The sequence below is a fragment of the Sapajus apella genome, unplaced genomic scaffold, assembly GCF_009761245.1.
Source record: "Sapajus apella isolate SASKATOON/1434 unplaced genomic scaffold, GSC_monkey_1.0 scaffold37, whole genome shotgun sequence".
Classification (NCBI taxonomy): domain Eukaryota; kingdom Metazoa; phylum Chordata; class Mammalia; order Primates; family Cebidae; genus Sapajus; species Sapajus apella.
In genome coordinates this window covers 10,212,467-10,235,404 of record NW_022436977.1, presented here as the reverse complement: position 1 = coordinate 10,235,404, position 22,938 = coordinate 10,212,467, and the positions used below count along the sequence as shown (strand labels likewise).

General features: G+C 38.9%; 2 protein-coding genes across 10 annotated transcripts in view; one reads left to right on the top strand and one right to left on the bottom strand.

Annotated features, from left to right (window-relative positions):
• PIGB (phosphatidylinositol glycan anchor biosynthesis class B) overlaps nt 1–12,053 on the top strand; it is a 42,695-nt gene extending 30,642 nt beyond the window's left edge. The window contains exons 10-12 of one of the 3 annotated variants that reach the window (XM_032297388.1): nt 7,988–8,201; nt 10,750–10,930; nt 11,238–12,053. In XM_032297388.1, the coding sequence (XP_032153279.1) occupies nt 7,988–8,201; nt 10,750–10,930; nt 11,238–11,381 (539 nt within the window). In that variant the 3' untranslated portion in view covers nt 11,382–12,053. The remainder of the gene's footprint in view (nt 1–7,987; nt 8,202–10,749; nt 10,931–11,237) is intronic. The other 2 variants (XM_032297390.1, XM_032297389.1) reach the window with 2 other exon arrangements.
• CCPG1 (cell cycle progression 1) overlaps nt 1–22,938 on the bottom strand; it is an 80,771-nt gene that overhangs the window by 21,435 nt on the left and 36,398 nt on the right. For 3 of the 7 annotated variants that reach the window (XR_004274848.1, XM_032297384.1, XM_032297383.1), the window contains exons 8-11: nt 21,916–22,037; nt 15,807–17,212; nt 12,256–12,353; nt 7,170–7,246 (exon numbers count right to left, since the gene is read on the bottom strand). Coding sequence is in view for 6 of the 7 variants with exons in the window: in XM_032297384.1 (XP_032153275.1) it covers nt 7,182–7,246; nt 12,256–12,353; nt 15,807–17,212; nt 21,916–22,037 (1,691 nt within the window). In the remaining variant the exon portion in view is untranslated. Of the gene's footprint in view, nt 1–7,169; nt 7,247–10,895; nt 10,922–11,174; nt 12,354–15,806; nt 17,213–21,915; nt 22,038–22,938 lie in introns of those variants that run through there. The other 4 variants (XM_032297386.1, XM_032297382.1, XM_032297381.1 and 1 more) reach the window with 4 other exon arrangements.

Below are 22,938 nucleotides of genomic sequence, written 5' to 3'. Positions count from 1 at the left end.
AACTAGCCAAGTGGAACTGGAGTCTGGAAAAAACCTAGGGAGTTACTATTCTCAAACTTATTTTTACTTAAAAAAAAAACAAAAACATTGAGTTAGACATCGTTTGACCAAGTATACATCAACTCCTACAGATCTGAGATGTATATTCTCTTCAATTTAAGAAGACAAACATACAAACATAAAATCAAATATAACAATCTGTATATTTGACACATCTGAAGTTCTGAAACCAAAGCCTCAGTCTGTCATTACTTTATAGTCTAACCACATACAAATGTGGGCACATACAAAAATATAGACATCTAACAGTTATTTGGCAAGCCGTAAGAATAGCTGGCCCCATTTGCCAGAGGAAATCTGTTCTTAAGTCACTGTTCAGAAGTTAAATTGGTTTATGTTTTGTTGGGTTTTTTTGTTTTGTTTTTTGTTTTACAGCCACTTGAGTGTGTATTATAATTAAATCAAACATTGCCGGAGTACAGAGACAAATGTTTGTGTGTGCCTGGAGGGGACAGGGAGGTTGGTTAATTGAGTAACTTGATTTGTTTTCGTAAACCAGATTTTTCTAGTATTCTTCTTCTGTGTTCTGTTTCTTTACCAAGTATTTACACATAGATTTGAGTTGTCTGAATCCTCATTACAAGTCTAAAAGATTGAATCTTTAAGTAGCAAGATCCCTGTTACCAGGGCCTATTCCCAGTTTATTGAGATACAATGCTGATGAGGTGTGAAGAGATCCCCTTCTAATAGGTGAGAATCACCCCTTCTCCCATTCTCTATCTACTTAGAAAGATCCCTAAAAGACAGCAGCCTAGAAAACCCCTTCATTTCCTCACGTTGGATTTTTTTCCTTCACACCCTACCTAAGGTTCTAGAGTAGGTCAAAAAAGTCTGATTCCTAGGAGATTTATACTTCCACTAAGAGTCAGAGCTCTTTAATGCCAAGAGGTTCCAACAGTAGGATCAATTCTGTCTACATGTCTCACCAAGACAGAAATCTTTGGACATGTAGAACAATTCTTTTTGGAGCTCTTGATGTTTTAGTGACCCAGTTTCAATCTTTCCTAACTACTTGAAATCTTGATTTATACCACAAATTTTAGCCTTATCCTGCTTTTGTGTGACTTGTTTTAACCTCAAAACTGTAGTGGCTTAAAACTCCATTTATTATTATTTACAGGTCTACATTTTAACTGGACAGTTCTCATCTCCACTGAGAACAAATGTGATCAGCTGCAGATTGGGTAGATAGCTCTATTGATCTAGGCTGGGCTCTTACCTCTAGGGTTCAACTAGCTATAGGCCAAGTCTTCTCAGCTCTTCTTCCTTTCCTCTTCCTCCAACAGGCTAGCTAGGGCTTGTTCACTTGGTGTAGGCCAGGTTTCAGAAGAGGGAGCAAATATGCCAAGCCCTTTGAGATAAAGGCTTGGCATTTACATGCTGTCACTTCCACCACATTCTTTTCATCAAAGCAAGTCACTGGGCCATGCCAGATTCAAGAGGTAGGGAAATAAATGCCAGCCTCATAGTAGGAAGGGACAAAAGAAGAAAAAAATTGCATTTGTATTTTCAATCTACAGTAACTTCTCTTGCCTAATTTGAATTTCCCTTAGTCCTATAAAATAGGACTCAACTCTAGAAAACATTTTGTGACTGGCTCTGATCTTTAGTGAATTGTTTAACAATGTCTCAGTTTCCTTACCTGTAAAAGAAATGTGATATTTTAGCAACACTAATTCAATTCTTAGATTGAATCTCTCATTTGTACTAATAGAGTTCAGCACCCACTACTGATTCTGAGTTGAGTGTCTGCTTAGTCTGTTTTTACCACAGTGGCCAATATAGATTTTTCTCTTACTGGGCCACTTTGTTTTTCCATATTCTAATCTTGTTATTCTTTTTTTTTTTTTTTTTTTTTAAAGACAGAGTCTCACTCTGTTGCTCAGGCTGGCATGCAGTGGTGCCATCTTGGCTCACTGCAACCTCTACCTCCTGGGTTCAAGAGATTCTCCTGCCTTAACCTCCAGAGTAGCTGGAATTACAGGCTTGCACCACCACAGCCAGCTAATTTTTGTATTTTTAGTAGAGACACGGTTTTACCATGTTGGCCAGGCTGGTGTTGAACTCCTAACCTCAAGTAATCCACCTGCCTCGGCCTCCCCAAAGTGCTGGGATTACAGGCGTGAGCCACTGTGCCTGGCTCCATATTCTAATCCTTTTATCAAAATTGCATACGTACATTAGTCATTTCAGAAGGAGTTTTTGAAAACAGTGGTTCCCCTGCTCTCCCTTCTATTTCTCTCCCCAAAAGCAATCACTTAAATATTCTTTCAGCTGGTTATATTGGTATTTATCTCAATATCTCTAAAATGTTTATAATACCACTTAATTCCTGAATAGTTTTAGGCATTAACTACTTAGGCATTAAAACTATTTAGGCATTAACTATTGAATTCTATGGAAGATGAAAATATGGCTTTACTTCCTTAACAAAATAGCAATATAAAATTCTTCCTGGCTAGGCGTGGTGGTTCACACCTGTAATCCCAGCACTTTGGGAGGCCGAGGTCAGGAGTTCAAGACCAGTCTGGCCAACATGGTGAAACCCCAGCTCTACTAAAAATACAAAAATTAGCCAGGTGTGGTGGTGTGCACCTATAATCCCAGCTACTCAGAAGGCTGAGGCAGGAGAACTACTTGAACCCAGGAGGTAGAGGTTGCAGTGAACTGAGATCACACCACTGCACTCCAGCCTGGGTGACAGAGCCAGTTTCGGGCTCAAAAAAATAAAAGGGGGGAAAAAAATTCTTCCTGATACCTTCATCTGTGCCAGCTACCCTCATTATGGTTAATAGTTCAAAGTCTCTCTTTCCCAGCCCCATTCTTCTGTATCATGTCCCATTCCAGAATTGAACCACCTTTTGTGGTTCTCATCTAAACACTGGAACTAAGCTTTCTCAAAGAGTATCTAAAAATGAAAAGAATAACTCAGATATATCTCTAATTGGTAGAATGGGGTAGGGTTTTTTTTCTTAACAGTAGGTTTCCTGATAATTCTTGCCGAAACCAGGATGGAATCAGTAATGTTCAGCCTCAGATATTCCCATCCCCTCTATTATTGTGAACCTTACCTTGGTAAGAAGGAGCTTATTAGTCATTTCTGGAAAATACAGAGTGCCACACTAGATACCAAAATTTTTAAAGTGTATATATCGACCTAAATAATACGTGATGATTAAGAGAAATGGCTTTATAAGGGAGCCACCTCATGAAGTATCTTCTTATATACTCACGTTTTTAGATTTTATCCTGAAGAGTAGATAAAACTGAGATATAATGATATCTATCAGATTTTATCCTGAAGAGTAAACTGAGATTTAATGGATTTTAAACACTTATTTAACAGTAATCTGAAGAACGTGATCTGATAGGAGCCCAATGTATTTTTTTATTATAAAAATAAATGCTGATGGTACAAAAATAAATAGTGTGTCATCGTCAAGTCATCTAGCCCCATTCCCCAGAGGTAACTATTATCACTTTCTTAAGCAGTTCTTCCAGAAATTTTCTTTATACCCTCTTTCAGGTATCTTTTTGTAGGCCCAGATAACAAGAGCAAATTAAGTATTTAGGGATGATGTTTAGCATCCAGTTAGCAATGGGTTCAGTTACCATGTGAAAGGAAGGAATCTATACTACAGTTACTGGGGTTCATGCAAAGTCTTAGATCTTCAGTGACTGGGGAAGTTTCATATTTTAAGTTAAGTAACACATCATTTACATGGTGGGGGTGATGACTTTCTGAAGCTAGGTCACTTGAGGGTGGATTATTTCAGTGAGAACTCATCTCCAAACTTGTGCGTGCCATTAAATAGACTTACTGGATGTCACCTACTGGAATCTTGTTCATTGTGTCTTTTAAATATTAATGAAACAATACTACTTGCCTATAAAAAAAACCATGGACCTTAGGCTTCTCTTGTGGTTCACTCAGTTCTAGCATTGGAACTGGAAAGTATCTTCCCAACCCTTCCTTTAGCAACTCATCTCTGAAATCCCTTTTGGAAGGTTTCAATGCCAGAAGGTCAAAACAAAAAACCCTTCAGAAGCTTTAAATTCAAGCCTCTTGACTTATACTCCAAAGTTGGGTTCTTTTCTAACATGTGCACAAGTCATTTTGTAACTGAAATTATAAAGACTTCATCTCTGTACGTCAAATGCTTAGTAATGCTCATAGAACACTAAACATTTATGTAAATAAAGGCAGTTCTGGATGGGCGCTGTGGCTAACATGTGTAATCCCAGCACTTTGGGAGGCTGCAGTGGACAGATCACCTGAGTTCAAGACGAGCCTGGCCAACATGGTGAAACCCCACCACTACTGAAAATACAAACAATTAGCCGCACATGGCAGCAGGCACCTGTAATCCCAGCTACCCAGGAGGCCAAGGCAGGAGAATTGCTTGAACCCGAAAGGTGGAGGTTGCAGTAAGCCAAGATTGTGCCACTGCACTCTAGCCTGGGCAACTGAGCAAGACGCCATCTCAAAAAATAATGCCAACTGTTACAGTATCCACTGTCCCCCAGAAAACTAAGCTATCACCTGATTCTCCTTGGCAGTGTTCAGCTATTCCTTCTCTTCCCAGCATTTTCTTCATATTACTTCTCTAAGTAATATGGAGATTCAGTTCTCACTAAAATGATCCATCATAAAATGAGCTAAGCTCAGAGTTAAAATCATCATCATGTAAGACAAACATTACCTAATTTAAGAGACGCCCTGTCTCAACAGTACTAAAGATGCTGGAAACACAAGCATGTTATCTTGCAGCATTTTACCCAGAGTACTATTTTCACAGTCTTTATCACCAAGTATTCCCATTTTGTATCACCCACCTATACTATTGTATTCCTAGTGCCATAGTTATTTTGAGAGTCTCACTCTATCGCCAGGCTGGAGTGCAGTGGCTCAATCTCGGCTCACTCAACCTCCACCTCCCAGGTTCAACCAATTCGCCTGCCTCAGCCTCTGGAGAAGCTGGGAAAACAGGTGTGCGCCACCACACCCAGCTAATTTTTGTATTTTTAGTAGAGACAGGGTTTCACCATGTTGGTCAGGATGGTCTTGATCTCTTGACCTTGTGATCCGCCTGCCTCAGCCTCCCAAAGTGCTGGGATTACAGGCGTGAGCCACTGCACCTAGCCCAGTCCCACAGTTTCTAATAAAATTTTCGGTTAACATTTAATAAACAAATTATTAAGTAAATCACTTTACATATGCTCACCTTGTATCTTCAAATAATTGAGAACAAGCTGTTATCTTCCAAGGCCTTGCTGTAGGATGGGCTTGCTGTAGTTTGGATGTTTGTCTCCTAAACCTTATGTGGAAATTTGATTCCCATTGTTGAAGGTGGGGCCTAATGGGAGGTGCTTCAATTACAAGGGCGGGTCCTTCACGAATGGGTTGGTACCATCCTGGGGTACTGAGCTCCCGTGTGCTGGCTGTTAAAAAGAGCCAGTCACCTTCCCCTACTTTCTTGCCTCTACTCTCTCACCATGTGATCTCTGCACACACTGGCTGCCCTTCACCTTCCGCCATGAGTGGAAGCAGCCTGAAGCCCTCACCAGTAGATGCTGGTATCATGCTTCTTGTACAGCCTGCAGGACCATGCACCAAGTAAACATCTTTTTTTTTTTTTTTTCTTTGAGACGGAGTTTTGCCCTTGTTGCCCAGGCTGGAGGGCAATGGTGCAATCTCGGCTCACAGCAGCCTCCGCCTCTTGGGTTCAAGTGATTCTCCTGCCTCAGTCTTCCAAGTAGCTGGGATTACAAGTATGCGCCACCATGCCCAGCTAATTTTGTAACTTTAGTAGAGACAGGGTTTCTCCATGTTGGTCAGGCTGGTCTTGAACTCACGATCTCAGGTGATCCGCCCATCTTGGCCCCCTAAAGTGCTGGGATTACAGGCATGAGCCACTTTGCCCGGCCCAACATCTTTTCTTTATAACCAGCTTCAGGTATTCCATTATAGCAATACAGACAAAGACAAGGCTTTAATATAGCTTTTTGTGAGCCTACTAAAGTGGATTTGTTTTAGCCTACCAACCCAAGTGCTTCAATTTATATTTGAGGATCTGCTGTATCTGTGCTTGGAGTTATTACAGAAAGTTGAACTTTTAGAATCCTATTTTATTATTTATTTATTTATTTGGAGAGTCTTGCTGTGTTGCCCAAGCTGGAGTGCAGCGGCGTGATCTCAGCTTACTGCAAACTCCGCTTCCCATGTTCAAGTGATTCTCCTGCCTCAGCCTCCTGGGATTACAGGTGTGTGCCTCCACACCTAGCTAATTTTTATATTTTTAGTAGAGATGGGGTTTCACTATGTTTGCCAAGCTAGCCTTGAGCTCCTGACCTCAAGTGATCCGCCTGCTTCAGCCTCCCACACTACTGGGATTACAGGTGTGAGCTACTGCACCTGGCCCTATTTTATTTTTATCTTCATAGAGACAGGGTTTCACTCTGTCACCCAGGCTGGAGTGCACTGGCACGGTCATGGCTCACTGTCCCCTCAAACTCATGGGCACAGGTAAACCTCCTGCCTCAGCCTTCCCAGTAGTTAGAACTACAGTTGCACACTACCATGCCTCGCTAATTTTGCTCTATTTTTTGTAGAGATGGAGTCTCACTATTTTGCCCAGGTTGGTCTTGAACTCCTGGCCTCAAGCAATCCTCCCATCTCAGCTATTTTATTTCAAATAAAGCTTATTCTAATTCTCAACCCTCTTAGTAGGTTCCTCATTTTACCATTTCAAACATCTTATAAATGTAGATTTAAGTGATAGGCTTAGTTTTCTTGATCTTGCTACATTCTTCATTACACCACTTTTCAGATTATTCTTTGATGAATCAGAACTATTTCAAGTAGCTTAAAAAGTACTGGGTGACATGGATATGTGACATTCCAGCTCATAAGTAGTATGAACTGTGGAGGTTATTAACATCACAGAGGAGGAACTAAAGTTAAAACACTGCCTTGACCCCATTGGGTATTAGTACTAACATTTTGGGCAAACCAAGGTTTGGATGAAAAATACCCAAGTTCCAAAACAACTATTATCTAGTTCTATAGAAAGAGTGTATGTAAATTATGAACAAAATGTCACACTTACTAATAAGCTCATTCATTTCCAGTGGCAAAGCCTGTTCTTGGTATTCTCAGAGATCCTAATGTGTCCATTAACAGTGGCTGTTGTTGGAGAAAAGGAGGGGAGAGAGACTTTTACTTATCCTTTTATACCCTTCTATTCATTCTACTTGGTTTTCTCCTTTGGTTTTTTGTTTTGTTTTGCCCCACTGAATAATCACTTTCATAAATCAAAAAAGGAAAAGTATTTAGTATCTCCAAATTGCCTGACATTGTAGTGGAAAAAAAAAAGACATAGCACCTTTTCTTCCACTCATATACTTAAGGAAAACCTCCCAGGTGCCCAATGGCTTATTTTCCTAAGCCTTCCTAAGAGGACACATTACTGAAACTTGTATTACACACAAAAATACCAATTACTAGTGTTAGGGAGATTAAAGATGTAGGTAAATGGAATAATTAAAAGTCCTATTTATTTAGCAACCACTATGTACCAGGATAGGCAGTGGACATTTTTTCTAATACTTGGAAAAGGTACTATTGTCCTAATGATCAGCAAAGTAAAACAACTTGTGCTAGAACTGGAATTCAGATCTGGACCTGTTGGACTCCATAACCAAAAATTTTCAACTATATCTCAATACTTTTTACTTAGAAAAAGTCAAGACCTAGATGACAACAGTAGTGAACAGTCAGAGAGATTATGAATTATTGCTTATTCCTTGTCTATTACAATATTACAGTTTGTGCTATTTCCATTAAAAATTACAGATGTATTTGCAGTTAACATAAGAAAACAAAAGGCTGTCAGTGTTAAGGTTCAATATGTCTGTCTTCATATAGGATACTCACTAACCCACCTGAAAACATGGAAGAAACCAGCTCTAAGTTTCCTGTTTTTATCAAATTTGTTCCTCGCCCTTTATACTGGTTTAGTTCATCAACGAGGTACTCTTGATGTCATGAGTCATGTTCAAAAAGTTTGTTACAACAATCCCAATAAACCTTCAGCTTCAGTATTTGTAATGATGCCTTGCCACTCTACTCCTTATTACAGGTAATAAAAGATGTTCCACTATATGCTATTAAGAAACTGAAACTACTTTAAAATTCCCTTTCAGATTCCGGGATTTGAATTAATTGGTCGTTGATCAAATGATAAATTTTAAACTCTCATATTTATTCACTGGTGGATTTTAAAAACCACTTGAACTGTATCAATGAAAATCTTTTAAATAAACTTTATTATTCTTTAAAAACAATTTACTTACACTTAATTCTGATTTAAAACAATCTGTAGGTATTTGATAGTCTTCCTAGTAAAGAAACTCATTTATGACTTACCTTACTACACATCTCTATGATACATCCTTACACAATTTGAATTAATCTTAAAACATGGATTTCAGTCCAGATTTACTACTGGACTATTGCCCTCCTTTTAAACTAGATTTTTAATCTCTTTGGACACCAGTTGTCTCAACTGTAAAATTTAAGGAATGCGACAAGATGATATTCTAAAGCTTGAATTAAGTATACTAAAATTGCCTCAACTACGTATGGCATTTAAAAAGACATCCATTTGGTTCTGTGCTTGTATTTCATAAAGCTGTGTTACCAATTACCCAGTAATGGTACAGGGGCAAAGCAGCCAGATTTCCCATAGAAAATTCTATATCAGGCCGAACACAGTGGCTCATGCCTGTAATCCTAGCACTTTGGGAGGCTGAGGCAGGTGGATTGCCTAAGCTCAGGAATTTGAGACTAGCCTGGGCAACACAGTGAAACCCCATCTCTACTAAAATACAAAAAAATTAGCTGCGTGTTGTGGTGTGTTCCTATAGTCCCAGCTACTAGGGAGGTTGAGGCAGGAGAATCACTTGAACACAGGAGGTGGAGGTTGCTGTAAGCTGACATTGTACCACTGCACTCTGGCCTGGGTGACAGAGCAAGACTCTGCCTCAAAAAAAAAAAGAAAAAGAAAAAAAGAAAATCCTCTATCTATTTAACTCAGTCTGGCTTTAAACGATCTGGAGTTAATGTCTCATATGCACATTCAATTAATTTAATCACTGTGGTTATCACCTTAGGGGAAGTTAACACCTGGAATATTCCTACTGAACTGATCATAAATGCCAATCATTAATATACAATTTAGAAAAATTTAGATCCTAGCAAAAACCAGTCTAAGTGGAAGGCATCAAATATCCTTTCAACTTGAGGATTCCCTACTATATGTGTTTATATGTCTGAGAAAGGGACATTCACTCTCCGCGCTCACATTAGGGGTAATACTGTGGAAGGCTGGAATTCTAAAGGTACCAAGATGTTCTTTATACATAGTTGTAGTTAGTTGGTGTCTTAGGTTTTGTACAGTTCACCAAGTTCTCAACACCTTTTCAAAGCACACAAATAGAAGAAAAACTCTGATGCCTATTTTACAATATAAAGCAAGCAGTCTTTTCTCAGGAATTTCTACTTCCCTTTGAAACAAGACCTTCACTTCCAATAAGTAAGTCCCTATTAGGTCTTGTGTACATTTAATTTGTATGCACTTCATAAATAAACCTCCTGCGTAACTATTAACTTCATTTTAATTGGAAATTTTAAATGTTTCTATCAGTGAGGTTTAACCTTTCCCAAGGCATTATAAACATGACTTTCTGCATGACCTAAGTAACTGGCTTAAGTTGTCATGACTAGTATTAGAAATGAATCCATCTTTTTTATAATCTAATCTTTTTTTTTTTTTTTTTTAAACAGAGTCTTGCTCTGTCGCCCAGGCTGGAATGCAGTGGCATGTGATCTCAGTGCTCACTGCAACCTCCGTCTTCTGGGTTCAAGAAATTCTCCTGCCTCAGCCTCCTGAATAGCTAGGACTACAGGCACACACCACCATGCCTGGCTAATTTTTGTATTTTTAGTAGAGACAGGGTTTCACCATGTTGGCCAGGCTGATCTTGAAGTCCTGACCTCTGGGGATCCATCCACGTTGGCCTCTCAAAATTCTGGGATTACAGGCACGAGCCACTGCCCCTCGTGGGCAGTCTATCTTTCTATGCCACAATAAAAACATTACTTATTTGGATGTTAATCAATGGACATATATGTTGCTCTCTACTTCTAAATCTTAGAAAAACTTGCCATGTAAAGATGTGATCCATCCCGTATTAGAGCAGAAAGGGAAGAAACAATCCTTTCTGGTTAGGATCACAGTTTCCTTACTTTACCAAAAAAGCCTATGGAGAATTACTGTCTTATTAACAAGTTAACTTACCTGGTCCTGAAGACCTTTACGTTTCTGGAACAGAATACAAATGTTACAGAATGTTGCGTCCCCCAACTGACCTACTTCCCTCCTTGAAATGGAGTTTTACCCATTAGTTTGGGCTTATACGTTATGCTGCTGCTGCACAGTTTACATGGTATGAGAACCACATATTTTATCTTTGAGAAAATGAGTTAAAGGCTTGCTTCTTCACTTAACTGCAACACAGTTACAGATTCCGATTTCACATTTTGCTAAGTATAAATAAGGTATCTTAAGACTAATGACAACTTTCAGTTTTTACTTGTGTTTATTCTGGTAACTTTTCTTTTCATAGCCATGTTCACTGCCCACTTCCAATGAGATTTCTCCAATGCCCCCCAGACCTGACTGGAAAAAGTCAGTATCTTGATGAAGCAGATATATTTTACCTAAATCCCTTAAACTGGTTACAAAGAGAGTTTCATGACGATGCATCATTACCTACTCACTTGATCATCTTCAGCATTTTGGAGGAGGTAAGTAAACATGAAAAAGAAGAAAACTCAGTATTTTTATTTTACCCCAGGTTTAGGAAACCCTCAGGTAAATAGACAATATAAACTTTTTTATGGTCTGTTTCATCCCACATTTCATGATGAGTCTTTTCTCCAGTCAAAATAAGCCCCAGTTCTATAATTATAAGGTATTTTACTTCCTGTAAGTTAATTCTTTTATTAAGCATAAAGTTGTAGACAGCAATTAGAATAAGCAATTCTAAAATTCACTGAAACAGTATTCAGCAAAACATAGCCTTTATTTACTTAAACATTTATTTGCTTCTAGGAAATAAGTGCTTTCCTAACATCAAGCAGTTATAACAGAACTGCTGTTTTCTTCCACACTCACTTGCCGGAGGGTCGAATTGGAAGTCATGTGTATGTCTATGAACGGAAGTTAACAGGGAAATTCAACAAGATGAAATTCTGAACTTTCTGAGATAAACTAACATTGCTGGGTGGAAATACTCAGATGCTGCTTCAATATTTCAGTAAACACTGGGTAAGATTCATGGAACTTAGGAAAAACTATATGAACTGCTTTACCAAATATCACTACTGAGGAAATGTATAAAATACTACGTAGTAGAAAATCACGTTAATACAATGCCAGATTTTAAATAAAGACCTTCAGTTTTCCTCATGGTGTAGTTTTATTGTTTCTTCCACAATATTCAGATGTTCAAAAAATTTCACAAAACAAGTCAGCAAGCTCTTAAGAGGGCAGCAAATTCTTCAAAAGTCAGTGGGCTCTTGAACCCACATAAAGACAAGAAGCAAGTGTAAGATTATAAAATGTTAAAGATGAAATTCCAGCACAATGTACTTTTCTCAAGCTCTACTGCAAATTTAACACACAAACATCAGTGTTAATTACACTTTGTCATGTATGATTTGAGCTTGCTTTAAGCTCTTACACTGAAAGGAAGTCTCAATTCATGCACAAAATCTGTTACATGCCTGGCTTCCTTAGTAAAACTACTGTTGAACATTTGCAGTGTCAAAAAGAATTCAACAAAGCTAAACTACAGGAAAATGCAGGTTAGTAGGCTTTTAACTAATGCTTCTGAGTAATAATATAAAGTTATCAAACTGAGACTTAGAAACAAAAAAAGACACTGTCATCTTGATAATTTCGTTAGTTCCAATACCGAACATTGTACAAAGCATACATGTTTCTCTTATAGTTGTCTAGCTTAACTCAATTGTGAATCAGTATTTAGGATCAAAAGGCAATTGCCCCAATTCTATTTCAAGATTTGCCATTTGTCTTCCATTAGTGCGACCATATTTATGCCATTTACCTTCCCTTTTATAAGGCTGTGGCTGAAGGTGCTTCTGCTCTTGTTTTCGATGCCTGGAGTTTTCAATATTTACCATACGTTGCTTTTTATCAGGTCGACTGAAAGCAGTAAACACATTTTTCATCTATGTTAGAGTTCAATTTATTTAAATTTAAAACAATTTTAACTGTTTTTCTCCATTAATCTATTATCTGAACACTCTGAAAAAAGATATTAAATATCTTAATTATAATCCTAGTATATCCATATAAAAAATAAAGGAGTCCATATTATAGTTTTTGTCCTATACAAAGAAAAAAATAGTAACTCTACTGGCAAAAAAGGGAAACACTCAACAGATAACAAAGAAAAGAAATGTGACAATAAAATAATGAGATGTTTCCATTATTTTTTTTTTCCTTTCCTGGAGAAATCAATCCCTCCCTATTGGCTTTATCACTCAGCAGAAATACAAACACATGTCTCACAAACAAAGCAAAACAAAAGTCTCAACTTTTTCTCTCTCACAGCAAAAGTTCACAAGACCTACACCAGCTTTCTTCAATGTCTATGATCAGGCTTCTGGCACTACTTCACTGGAAGTCCATACTGCCATACCCTGGCTGCCCAATTTCCAAGCCAAGAATCATTTTTCACACATTGACTTTTTAAAAAGCATGACACATATAAATATCCCTTTTACTTGAGATAGCCTTTGGATTTTCATGAGGCTACTCCCTACTTAGCCTTCCCTACAACCTCATAGATGTTGGTGTTCTCCCAGGAGTCTAATAAATATACAGTCTCGGCAAAAGAGATGACCATAACACTAACTGCCAACTAACCCTTCCCACTTGAATGTCTGTAGTTACTTCCAAACACAATTCTCATCTCCAATTACCCTTAACCCAAACCTTGAATTCCCTATCACAGTGATACTACTATCCAACAGATGACCCAACTCAGAAATCTAGAAGTCACTGTTACTTTCTATTTGTCTTTCACAAGAAATACCAATGTTACTATCTATTCTCCAAATGTTTTCTCCTTTCCTCCCCTACTACTATTCTCCAAGTTTAGATGCTCATCTAAACAGCTCATATCTATAGTATATTGACCACCTTCTAGCTTCACACCTTTCTTGTCAATCTTGTAAGCTGCTCTCAATACAGTAGTCCCACCTTATCTATGGCTTCACTTTCTGGGTTTCAGGTTTCAGTTACCTGTGGTCACCTGTGGTCTGAACATGTTAAATAGAAAATTTCATAAATAATTCTTAAGTTTTAGGCAAGGGGCAGTGTCTCACCCCTGTAACCCCAGCAATTTGGGAGGCTGAGATGGGCGGATCACTTAGGTTAGGAGTTAAGAGACCAGCCTGGCCAACATGGTGAAACCCCATCACTACTAAAAATATAAAAATTAGCCAGATGTGGTGGCTCGCACCTGTAGTCCCAGCTGCTCAGGAGGCCGAGGTAGGAGAATCACTTGAATTCGGGAGAGAGAGGTTGCAGTGAGCTGAGATTACGCCACTGCACTCCAGCCTGGGTGACAAAGAAAGAATCTGTCTCAACAAATAAAAATAAAAAAAGGCTGGGTGCGGTGGCTCACGCCTGTAATCCCAACACTTTGGGAGGCCAAGGTGGGTGGATCACTAGGTCAAGAGATCGAGACCATCCTGGTCAACATGGTGAAACCACGTCTCTACTAAAATTACAAAAAATCAGCTAGGCATGGTGGTGCGTGCCTGTAATCCCAGCTACTCAGGAGGCTGAGGCAGGAGAATTGCCTGAACCCAGGAGGCGGAGGTTGCGGTGAGCCGAGATCGCGCCATTGCACTCCAGCCTGGGTAACAAGAGCGAAACTCCATCCCAAAAAATAAAATAAAATAAGAAATAATGCATAAGTTTTAAGTTATATGCCTGTTCCGAGTAATGTGATGAAATAAGGCAGTTCTGCTCCATCCCACATGGGATGTGAATCATCCCATTGTCCAGTATCCACGCTACCCACCCCTCAATCACCTAGCAGCTGTCTGTTGATCAGATACACTGTTATCGTTCCACAGTGCTTGTGTTCAGGTATCCCTAAGATAAGGATAATTATGATTAAGAAACTTAAAAATGACCCCAAAATAATAGTGATGCTGGCAATTTGGATATGCCAAAGAGAAACTATAAAATGCTTCCTTTAAGTGAAAGGGTGAACATTCTCAATAAGGGAGACAAAAGTATGCTGAGGTTGGTAAGATCCATGGTAAGAACAAACCTATGTGTGAGATCGTAAAGAAGGAAAAAGAAATTCATGCATATTATATATAGAATTCTGTTCTATCCCTGGTTTGAAGCATCCACTGAGGGTCTTGGAACATATATCCTGAAGATAAAGGGGGACTACTGTAATCTACAATACAATATAATCTTATCCTATTAGCCTTGAAAATTCGTCAGAGGTTCTCCATGTCCTACAGGACAAAACCTTTAGCATAAAATGGGGCCCTTCATGGTCTGCATCTCTTATCCTCCAGCACTACCCTGCATCCTTAAAGTAGTGTTATCTTCATATCTCCAAATGTCCTTCCTTTTAAGTAAAATCCCCTTCCCTGTCTGCATAGTAAATTATCATTTCTCTTGCAAAAGCTAGTTTAAAAACTAGTTCACAGTTCAAAGGCCATCTCACTCAAGAAGCCTTTCCAAACATTTCCAGACAGCGGGAGGCCACCATGCCCCCATACCTTAATTTTATTTATTTACTTAGCTTGTGAGCTCCTTTAAAGCAAAAATTCTTCACTTGTCTCCTCAAGGCAGCCTCACCTTTGTTCATTATAAGACTAGATACCTGCTTAATGACTAAAGACACCAGAATCAGTCTCATTATTTTATAGACACCTTATATTTATTCAGAAAGGTAAGTATTTCAAAGATAAAAAGTGAAACTAACATTTGAAGATCAGGTAAGTTTCATGTTACAGAATATAAAGATGAAAATGGATAAAAAATTGGTACACACATTAGAATCTGACTTGCTCACTTTGCCTCTCTGACTGTGCCTCTACCTTTATCAAGGATAATTATGTGATTAAGTATTAAGTATCATAACTAAGCTGGTACATGGAATGGACAAGTGAAAATAGGTAGGACATTAGAATTATTACATATGAGCTCTTCTGACTTCAGAGTAAAATTTGTGTTGTTCACTCCTAGCTTCCGAAAGTGAATAAATACATAAAAGATTAAAGGAAAATAATTTCACTTAAGGCAATCTTTTCATATAAACTATACTGAAAAGAAACAAACTTGGCCAAAATAGGATTCTATATATTCTTAACTGATTTTTAAGATAAAAATTAAATCATTTGCTCAGGTCAAAGTGATTACGTTATAATGAAATTTTCCATTTGTAACAGCTGTAATTTTTAGACTCTATCTTTCAATTTACTCTGAATTCTCTCAGTGGCAATAAAGCACGACTCTTAGAAACAGTAACCTTCCACGAAACTCATCAAATCATAAAAATGCTATCCAATCTACAAATGTTACAAACTACTGTAATGACATGGTTTTATGTAAACCGACCTGGGTCCATATGGAGGGGAAAAAGTGTGACCAAAGAAGTGTCTATATATATATTCATCCAACTTCTCAAATACTCCATCATTATCTACTTGATATTCCTTCATGTTTCTAAGATAATCTTTAACATCATTAACAAAGTCAGTGAAGAGCTTCTGATCATGTATAAAGACACCATTTGGGAAAAACTTATTGATGAACTGATCAAATTCTTGCCAGTGATAAAAAGTATCCAGTTCTTTTAACATGTACCTTTGAATTATCTGTCTAAATTCATCTATCTTTATAGGATTCACCACTGTGTTAAAAAGGCTCATGGATTCTTGTCGCGCACAATCAAATACACCAGAACAAGCCTTTCTGAAAGAATGAGAATTTTCTCTACAATCATGCCCACGACTGCATTTCTGTGAATTTGTATTTTTTCTGAATTCTTCAAAGTGAAGTGGCTTTTCTTTCCTTCCATCATTTTGCATAGTAGGGCCTCTATTATTCTGGTTTTCTGTAGGCGCCTTATACTGTGGATGTAAATAGTCACTAAAAACTGTTCTTGGTTTTTCGGATGCTTCTTTTGTGGCACCAAATCTTTTATTACCCTTTTCATCGAAGATGTTCTTGGTGGTATCTTTAAAATGTCTGAAAGTAGATTTAACTGAATCTGAGAATTTTTTCAGATTTTCCTTCACAGCTTCTTTAGCCTGCTTAATTTTCTCTTTATGATGCCTCACAAACTCCTTGGTAGAATTCTTCATGGCATCAAATGTGTCCTTAACTGAACCCAAAAATGTTTCCTTTGACTTATTTTTAGCCCTGTGGTTTCCTCTGCTCCCTTTCTTTTTTCCATCAGTTTCTTGCTTTCCATTTTGATCTTTTGCCTCAACATACAATCTTTCCCACAAATCAGAACGCTGCTGTTCGAAGGTTAGCTTCCGTTCCAGCTCAGTGAGTCTTTCCCGTAAGACTGCCATTTCCTTTTTTTCAGTAAATACATTGGGAGAATCTGACTTGCCATGTAACTGAGTACCACTTAGCTGATGGAGTTCCCCCCTTAAAGCTGTAGTTAATAGTCGTTCTCTCTCCAGTTCTCTCTTTAGCATCTTTGCTTCTGCCAGCAGAGTCTCTCTTTGACTTAGAAAGCTGTATTTTTTCTGCTTTTCTTCTTCCAAATGCTGCTTAAGTTTCTGATTTTCTTTAACTAACTCAGTACTTGTCCCTTTATCTTCCAATATTCTAATCTGTTCTCTTAGTTTGTTTAACTCTTCCTGTAATGAAGACAAGGCCTTTTCTTCCTTCTCCAGAGATATTCTTAAATACTGATTTTCTGTAGCAAGGTTAGTTTTCTGAGTTTCAAAGGACATCTTCTCTGCTTCCGTAAGGGTCCAACACCTTGCAAGGTTTTCTTTCAATGACTACATTTTTTTGAAAGAGAAGAAGTAACATGTCAAGTGCTTTAAAAGCTGAATTTAAATCTTTAAGATATATAACACCCCATAAGTTTTTGTGTCTTTACTTCTACAGATATTATACCCTGGGTAGAATTTGCAATAGTATAAACATTGGGAAATACAAGGTTCACATGCAAGAAGACTCACAGCAGAGAGCTACATCAAATTGAGAACAACAGCATGGTAGAATAATTTATTTTTTATTTTATTTTTTGAGATGGAGTCTCACTTTGTCACCAGACTGCAGTGGCACAATCTCGGCTCACTACGACCTCTCCCTCCCAGGTTCAAACAATTCTCTTGCCTCAGCCCCCCCAATAGCAGGGATTAGAGGCACCTGCCACCATGCCCAGCTGGAAGAATTTAAAAGTCAGAAAGTTTGCTAGGGCTAACAGGACTAAAGGCTTTTCTGAATCTTAGGAAGAGAGATTGATTATCTTTATAAAAAGTAAAATTACATCAAGAGCTGACTTACTGCTTCAAAAAATTGTTTGTATTCACTGTACCCTTTGAAAGAAGAAATTCTAATAATCTTAGTCCTATTTGAAACATTTTAGTCCTATGCAATTAACATTCCTAGGTAAGTACAGATAAGCCATAAACTCTGTAAGCATGTTAGAGGACAGACTGAATCTTAGTAACATTTATAACTAACTTGTCCAATTATATGTAAACTTTCAAAGTGACTGTCACTCAGATTACAGCAGTTCTGTAATCTGTACAGATTAATATAACTCTGAAGAATAATCTATAGATTGCTATAACTCTGAAAGTCAACACCCATGATAGAGAGAAATGGTTGTCAATTAGACTTATAGAATTTTATTGCTTCAGTAAGGGTATCCTTGATTGATTTGAATTTTCTTTCAAACATATGCGTAAGTAACAAATTTTAACCAAAAATAGTCAAAAATTAAACAATATGCTTCAACAAGTTCTTACAGCATTATCCATTCAGTTAAAAATATCTTACGTATAAATCTGTAAAATGATACTTAAATTTGGCGTACTGACCACACACGTTATGGTTACCCCATTTGAGTAAGACCAGCCAATCACCTGGATTCAGAAACAAGCCAAAAAAAAAAAAAAAAAAAAAAAAGTGGGGGCAGGGAACAAGTCCTTTAAGAGAATGACACTATTTTACACTTGAAAACTCTCTAAAATGATTGCTTCACTTTCTAGTTCATTAATCTTCAGAGAACAAATAAAGATTTAAAATTTAATCACAGTCATTACATCTGCTCTACCTGTGTGAGAGAAGTTTCTTCTGCCCAACAGCAGTGGGCTGTGGAGTAGAAGAGACTGATGCACTAGTGTACCATAATCTTGAAACACACAAGCAAAGGCAGCCACAGAATGAAAGAGTACAGCATTCTTCATGCAGTAAATATGATGTTGACAGAAGTGACTGATAAGCAGATCCTGACCAGGTCTTCCAAAGAGCTTCAACATCTATCTGATCCATCTGATCCATACTTAACAGCTAGAAACAAGACATCTGAAAAAACTGACTCTAACCAGGCACAGTGGCTTAAGCCTTTAATCCCAGCACTTTGAGGCCAAGGCAGGAGGATCGCTTGAACCCAGAAGTTCCAGAAAAACCTGGGCAACATAGTGAGACCCCATCTCTATGAAAAATTTAAAAACAAAGTTAGCTGGACATGGTAGCGTGTGCCTGTGTCCAACTACTTGAAAGGCTAAGCCAGAAGGATTGATTGAGGCCAGGAAGTTGAGGCAGCAGTGAGCCATGATTACACCACTGCACTCCAGCCTGGACAACAAGAATGGGACCTTCTTAAAACAAAACAAAAGAAAACAAACAAACAAAAAACAGGCCAGGCGCAGTGGCCCACACCTGTAATTCCAGCACTTTGGGAGGCTGAGACAAGTTGATCACCTGAGGTCGGGTTTGAGACCAGCCTGGCCAACACAGTGAAACCCCATCTCTACTAAAAATACAAAAAAATTAGCCGAGAATGGTGGAGAGAGCCTGTAATCCAAGCTACTTGGGAAGCTGAGGCAGGAGAATCGCTTGAACCCAGGAGACAGAGGCTGCAGTGAGTTAAGATCACCCCCCATGCACTCTAGCCTGGGCGACAAAGCAAGACTCCATCTCAAAAAAAAAAAAAAAAAAAACCCAAACCCAAACCTGAAATACAAATTCTTTGTAAAGATTTATGTATGGTGAGTCTTCCAAAAGCCAGTGTCATCCTATGGAGCCAGAAACCATTGTAGTGAAGAAAATGGCATATTCTAATATAGGTAGGAAAAACTGCACTATTTGTAATTAACTTTGGAAGTACTTCCCTGTGTCTACACCCTGAATGTGCCCAATATCCTCTGATCACAGAAGCTAAGCAGGGTCAGGTCTGGTTAATACCTGGGTGGGAAAAATACCTCCCTGAAAGATACAATTTAGTTATAAAGTATTATTTTAGTCTTTTCAAGAAATATAACCTGTAAGGGAAGCCTACATAAATTAAGTGTGAGATTTGGGGGTGGAAAAAACAATAGCTTACTTTTCTTTTCTTTTTTTTTTTTTGAGATAGAGTCGGTAGGGTGGTGGGTGACAAAAAAAAAAAAAAAAGAAAGAAAAGAAAGAAAGAAAGAAAGAAAAAGAAAAAACGAGAGTCTTTCTCTGTGGCCCAGGCTGGAGTACAACAGTGTGATAATCAATTCCCTGCAACCTCTACCTCTGAGGTTCAAGGAATCTTGTGCCTAAGCCTCCCGAGAAGCTGGGATTATAGGTGTGCACCACCACAGTTGGCTAATTTTTGTATTTTTAGTAGAGACAAGGTTTCACTGTGTTGGCCAGGCTGGTGTTGAACTCCTGGCCTCGAGCAATCCACCTATCTTTGTCTCCCAAAGTCACCACCTTTGGGAATTTGGGAGGCCGCCACCTCACCCAGACACAGCTTACTTTTCTACCCTGAGTTTAATCTCTACACCCTTCCTAGGACAAAACTAGATAGGGGACCAACTATTTAGCTGATCCTCATAAACCCACAAAGGTGTTGGGTAACAGCAGAATGGACAGTACTGTCCTGTGAGATGAGATCTAGGTAAGTTATAGACAGAAAAACATGTTCTCCCTTACATCAGAATAAAAAAAAACAATGAAAGGGAACGGCTATGTCCCTAATCAAAAGAAGATCTTAGAGAGGCTATAAAACCACAACTCTCGGGGCTGGGTGTCGTGGCTCACACCTGTAATCCCAGCACTTTGGGAAGCCAAGGCAGGTGGATGACGAGGTTAGGACAATTGAGACCATCCTGGCCAACACTGCAAAACCTCGTTTCTACTAAAATACAAAAAATTAGCCAGCATAGTGGCAGACATCTGTAGTCTCAGCTACTCAGGAGGCTGCACTCCAGCCTGTTGACAAGAGTGAGATTCCCCTTCAAAAAAAAAAAAAAACCCACAACTCGTCGGGCGCGGTAGGACTGAGACGGGTGGATCGCATGAGGTCAGGAGTTCGAGACCAGCCTGGCCAACATGGTGAAACCCCGTCTCTACTAAAAATACAAAAATTAGCCTAGTGTGGTGCCGTGCACCTGTAGTCCCAGGTACTCAGGAGGCTGAGGCAGGAGAATCGCTTGAACCCAGAGGGCAGAGGTTATAGTGAGTCGAGATCGTGCCATTGCACTCAGCCTGGGCAACAGAGCGAGACTCTGTCTCAAAAAAAAAAAAAACCCACAACTCTCCTCTTTCCCTCCTGGCAACTGAAAATGCCTGCTTCCCTCTATAAAAATAATGTTAACAAAAATGTCTATATACACATATAAAATGTCAATTTTAAATGATGTTAACTATAAAACAGCAGCTAGGAATAAAAGTTCTTAAGTCAAATTCTTGGAATCAAATTAGCTCTGCCAAACAAAACAAAAGGCCAGGGCCAGGTGTGGTGGCTCACACTTGTAATCCCAGCACTTTAGGAGGCTGAGGTGTATATTCAATACTATAAACACTAGGAAATACAAGATTCATACGCCAGAAAACACAGAGCAGAGAGCTACAACAAATTGAGAACAGCAGCATGGTGGAAGAATATTTTTTTTTTTTGAGATGGAGTCTCGCTCTGTTGACCAGGCTAGAGTGCAGAGGCGTGATCTTGGTTCACTGCAACCTCCACATCCTGGGTTCAGGAGTTCAAACTCAGGAGTTAGAGACCAGACTGGCCAACATGGTGAAACCACATCTCTACTAAAAATACAAAAAAATTAGCCCAGCATACTGGCGCACACTCTAATCCCAACTACTTGGGAAGCTGAGGCACAAAAATCATTTGAACCCAGGAGGTGAAAGTTGCAGTCAGCCAAGGTTGCACCACTGCACTCCAGCCTGGGCAACAGAGCGAGAGTCCATCTCCAATAAACAAACAAACAAAAAACAAATTAGCTCTGCCAGTTGCTACCTTGGGAAAGTCACTTAACCTTTCTAAACCTCTTCCTACCTATAAAAGTTAATACTTGCTTAATCCCATGTTGTAAGAGTAAGAGAAATACTCTATATGGTGCACTCATAACAATGACTAGGACACAGTAAGCACCTGTACTCAATTCAACGATCAGCATTATTACTGATTTACTCATCTGCACTAATAAGCACTAATATGCACAATAATTACTAACAATTATTTTAAATATTTTTTAGTGGTACATACCTTATAATCTATGAAAGGTTCTTGTTCCTGTTGACACTGGGAAAGATAATCCTTCATATCATGTAGTTCATCTTCATGTATCTTTCTGACTAACTGTTGACGCTTCTGAATCTGAATTGTGCCTAAAATAAAGATTTTTATTAAGGATATGTAACATAAATATTATGATTAAATGTTTTATATATTTTTAAATTTTGGTAATCTGCATATAACCTATGTAATCATTTTTTTTTTTTTGAGACAGTCTCAGTCTGTCACCCAGGTGGGTGTGATCTCAGCTCATTAAAACCTCTGCCTCCTGCATTCAAGCGATTCTCATGCCTCAGCTTCACAACTAGCTGGGACTACAGGCAAGTACCACCATGCCTGGCTAAATTTTGCAGAGACTGGGTTTAACCATGTTGGCCAGGTTGGTCTTGAACTCCTGGCCTCAAGTGATCCGCCCACCTCGGCTTCTCAAAGTGCTAGGATTACATGTGTGAGCCACCGTGCCTGGCCATAACCTATGTAATTCTCACAATCATTTTATTCAAAGTATCAGCATTTCACAGATCTTTAAAAATTCTTAGGCCAGGCGCGGTGGCTCACACCTGTAATCCCAGCACTTTGGGAGGCCGAGGTGGATGGATCACCTGAGGTCAGGAGTTCGAGACCAGCCTGGCCAACATGGTGAAACCTTGTCTCTACTAAAAATACAAAAAATTGGCCGGGCGCGGTGGCTCAAGCCTGTAATCCCAGCACTTTGGGAGGCCGAGGCGGGTGGATCACGAGGTCAAGAGATCGAGACCATCCTGGTCAACACGGTGAAACCCCGTCTCTACTAAAAATACAAAAAATTAGCTGCGCATGGTGGCGCGTGCCTGTAATCCCAGCTACTCAGGAGGCTGAGGCAGGAGAATTGCCTGAACCCAGGAGGCGGAGGTTGCGGTGAGCCGAGATCGCGCCATTGCACTCCAGCCTGGGTAACAAAAGCGAAACTCCATCCCAAAAAAAAAAAAAAAAAAAAAAAAAAAAAAAAAAAAA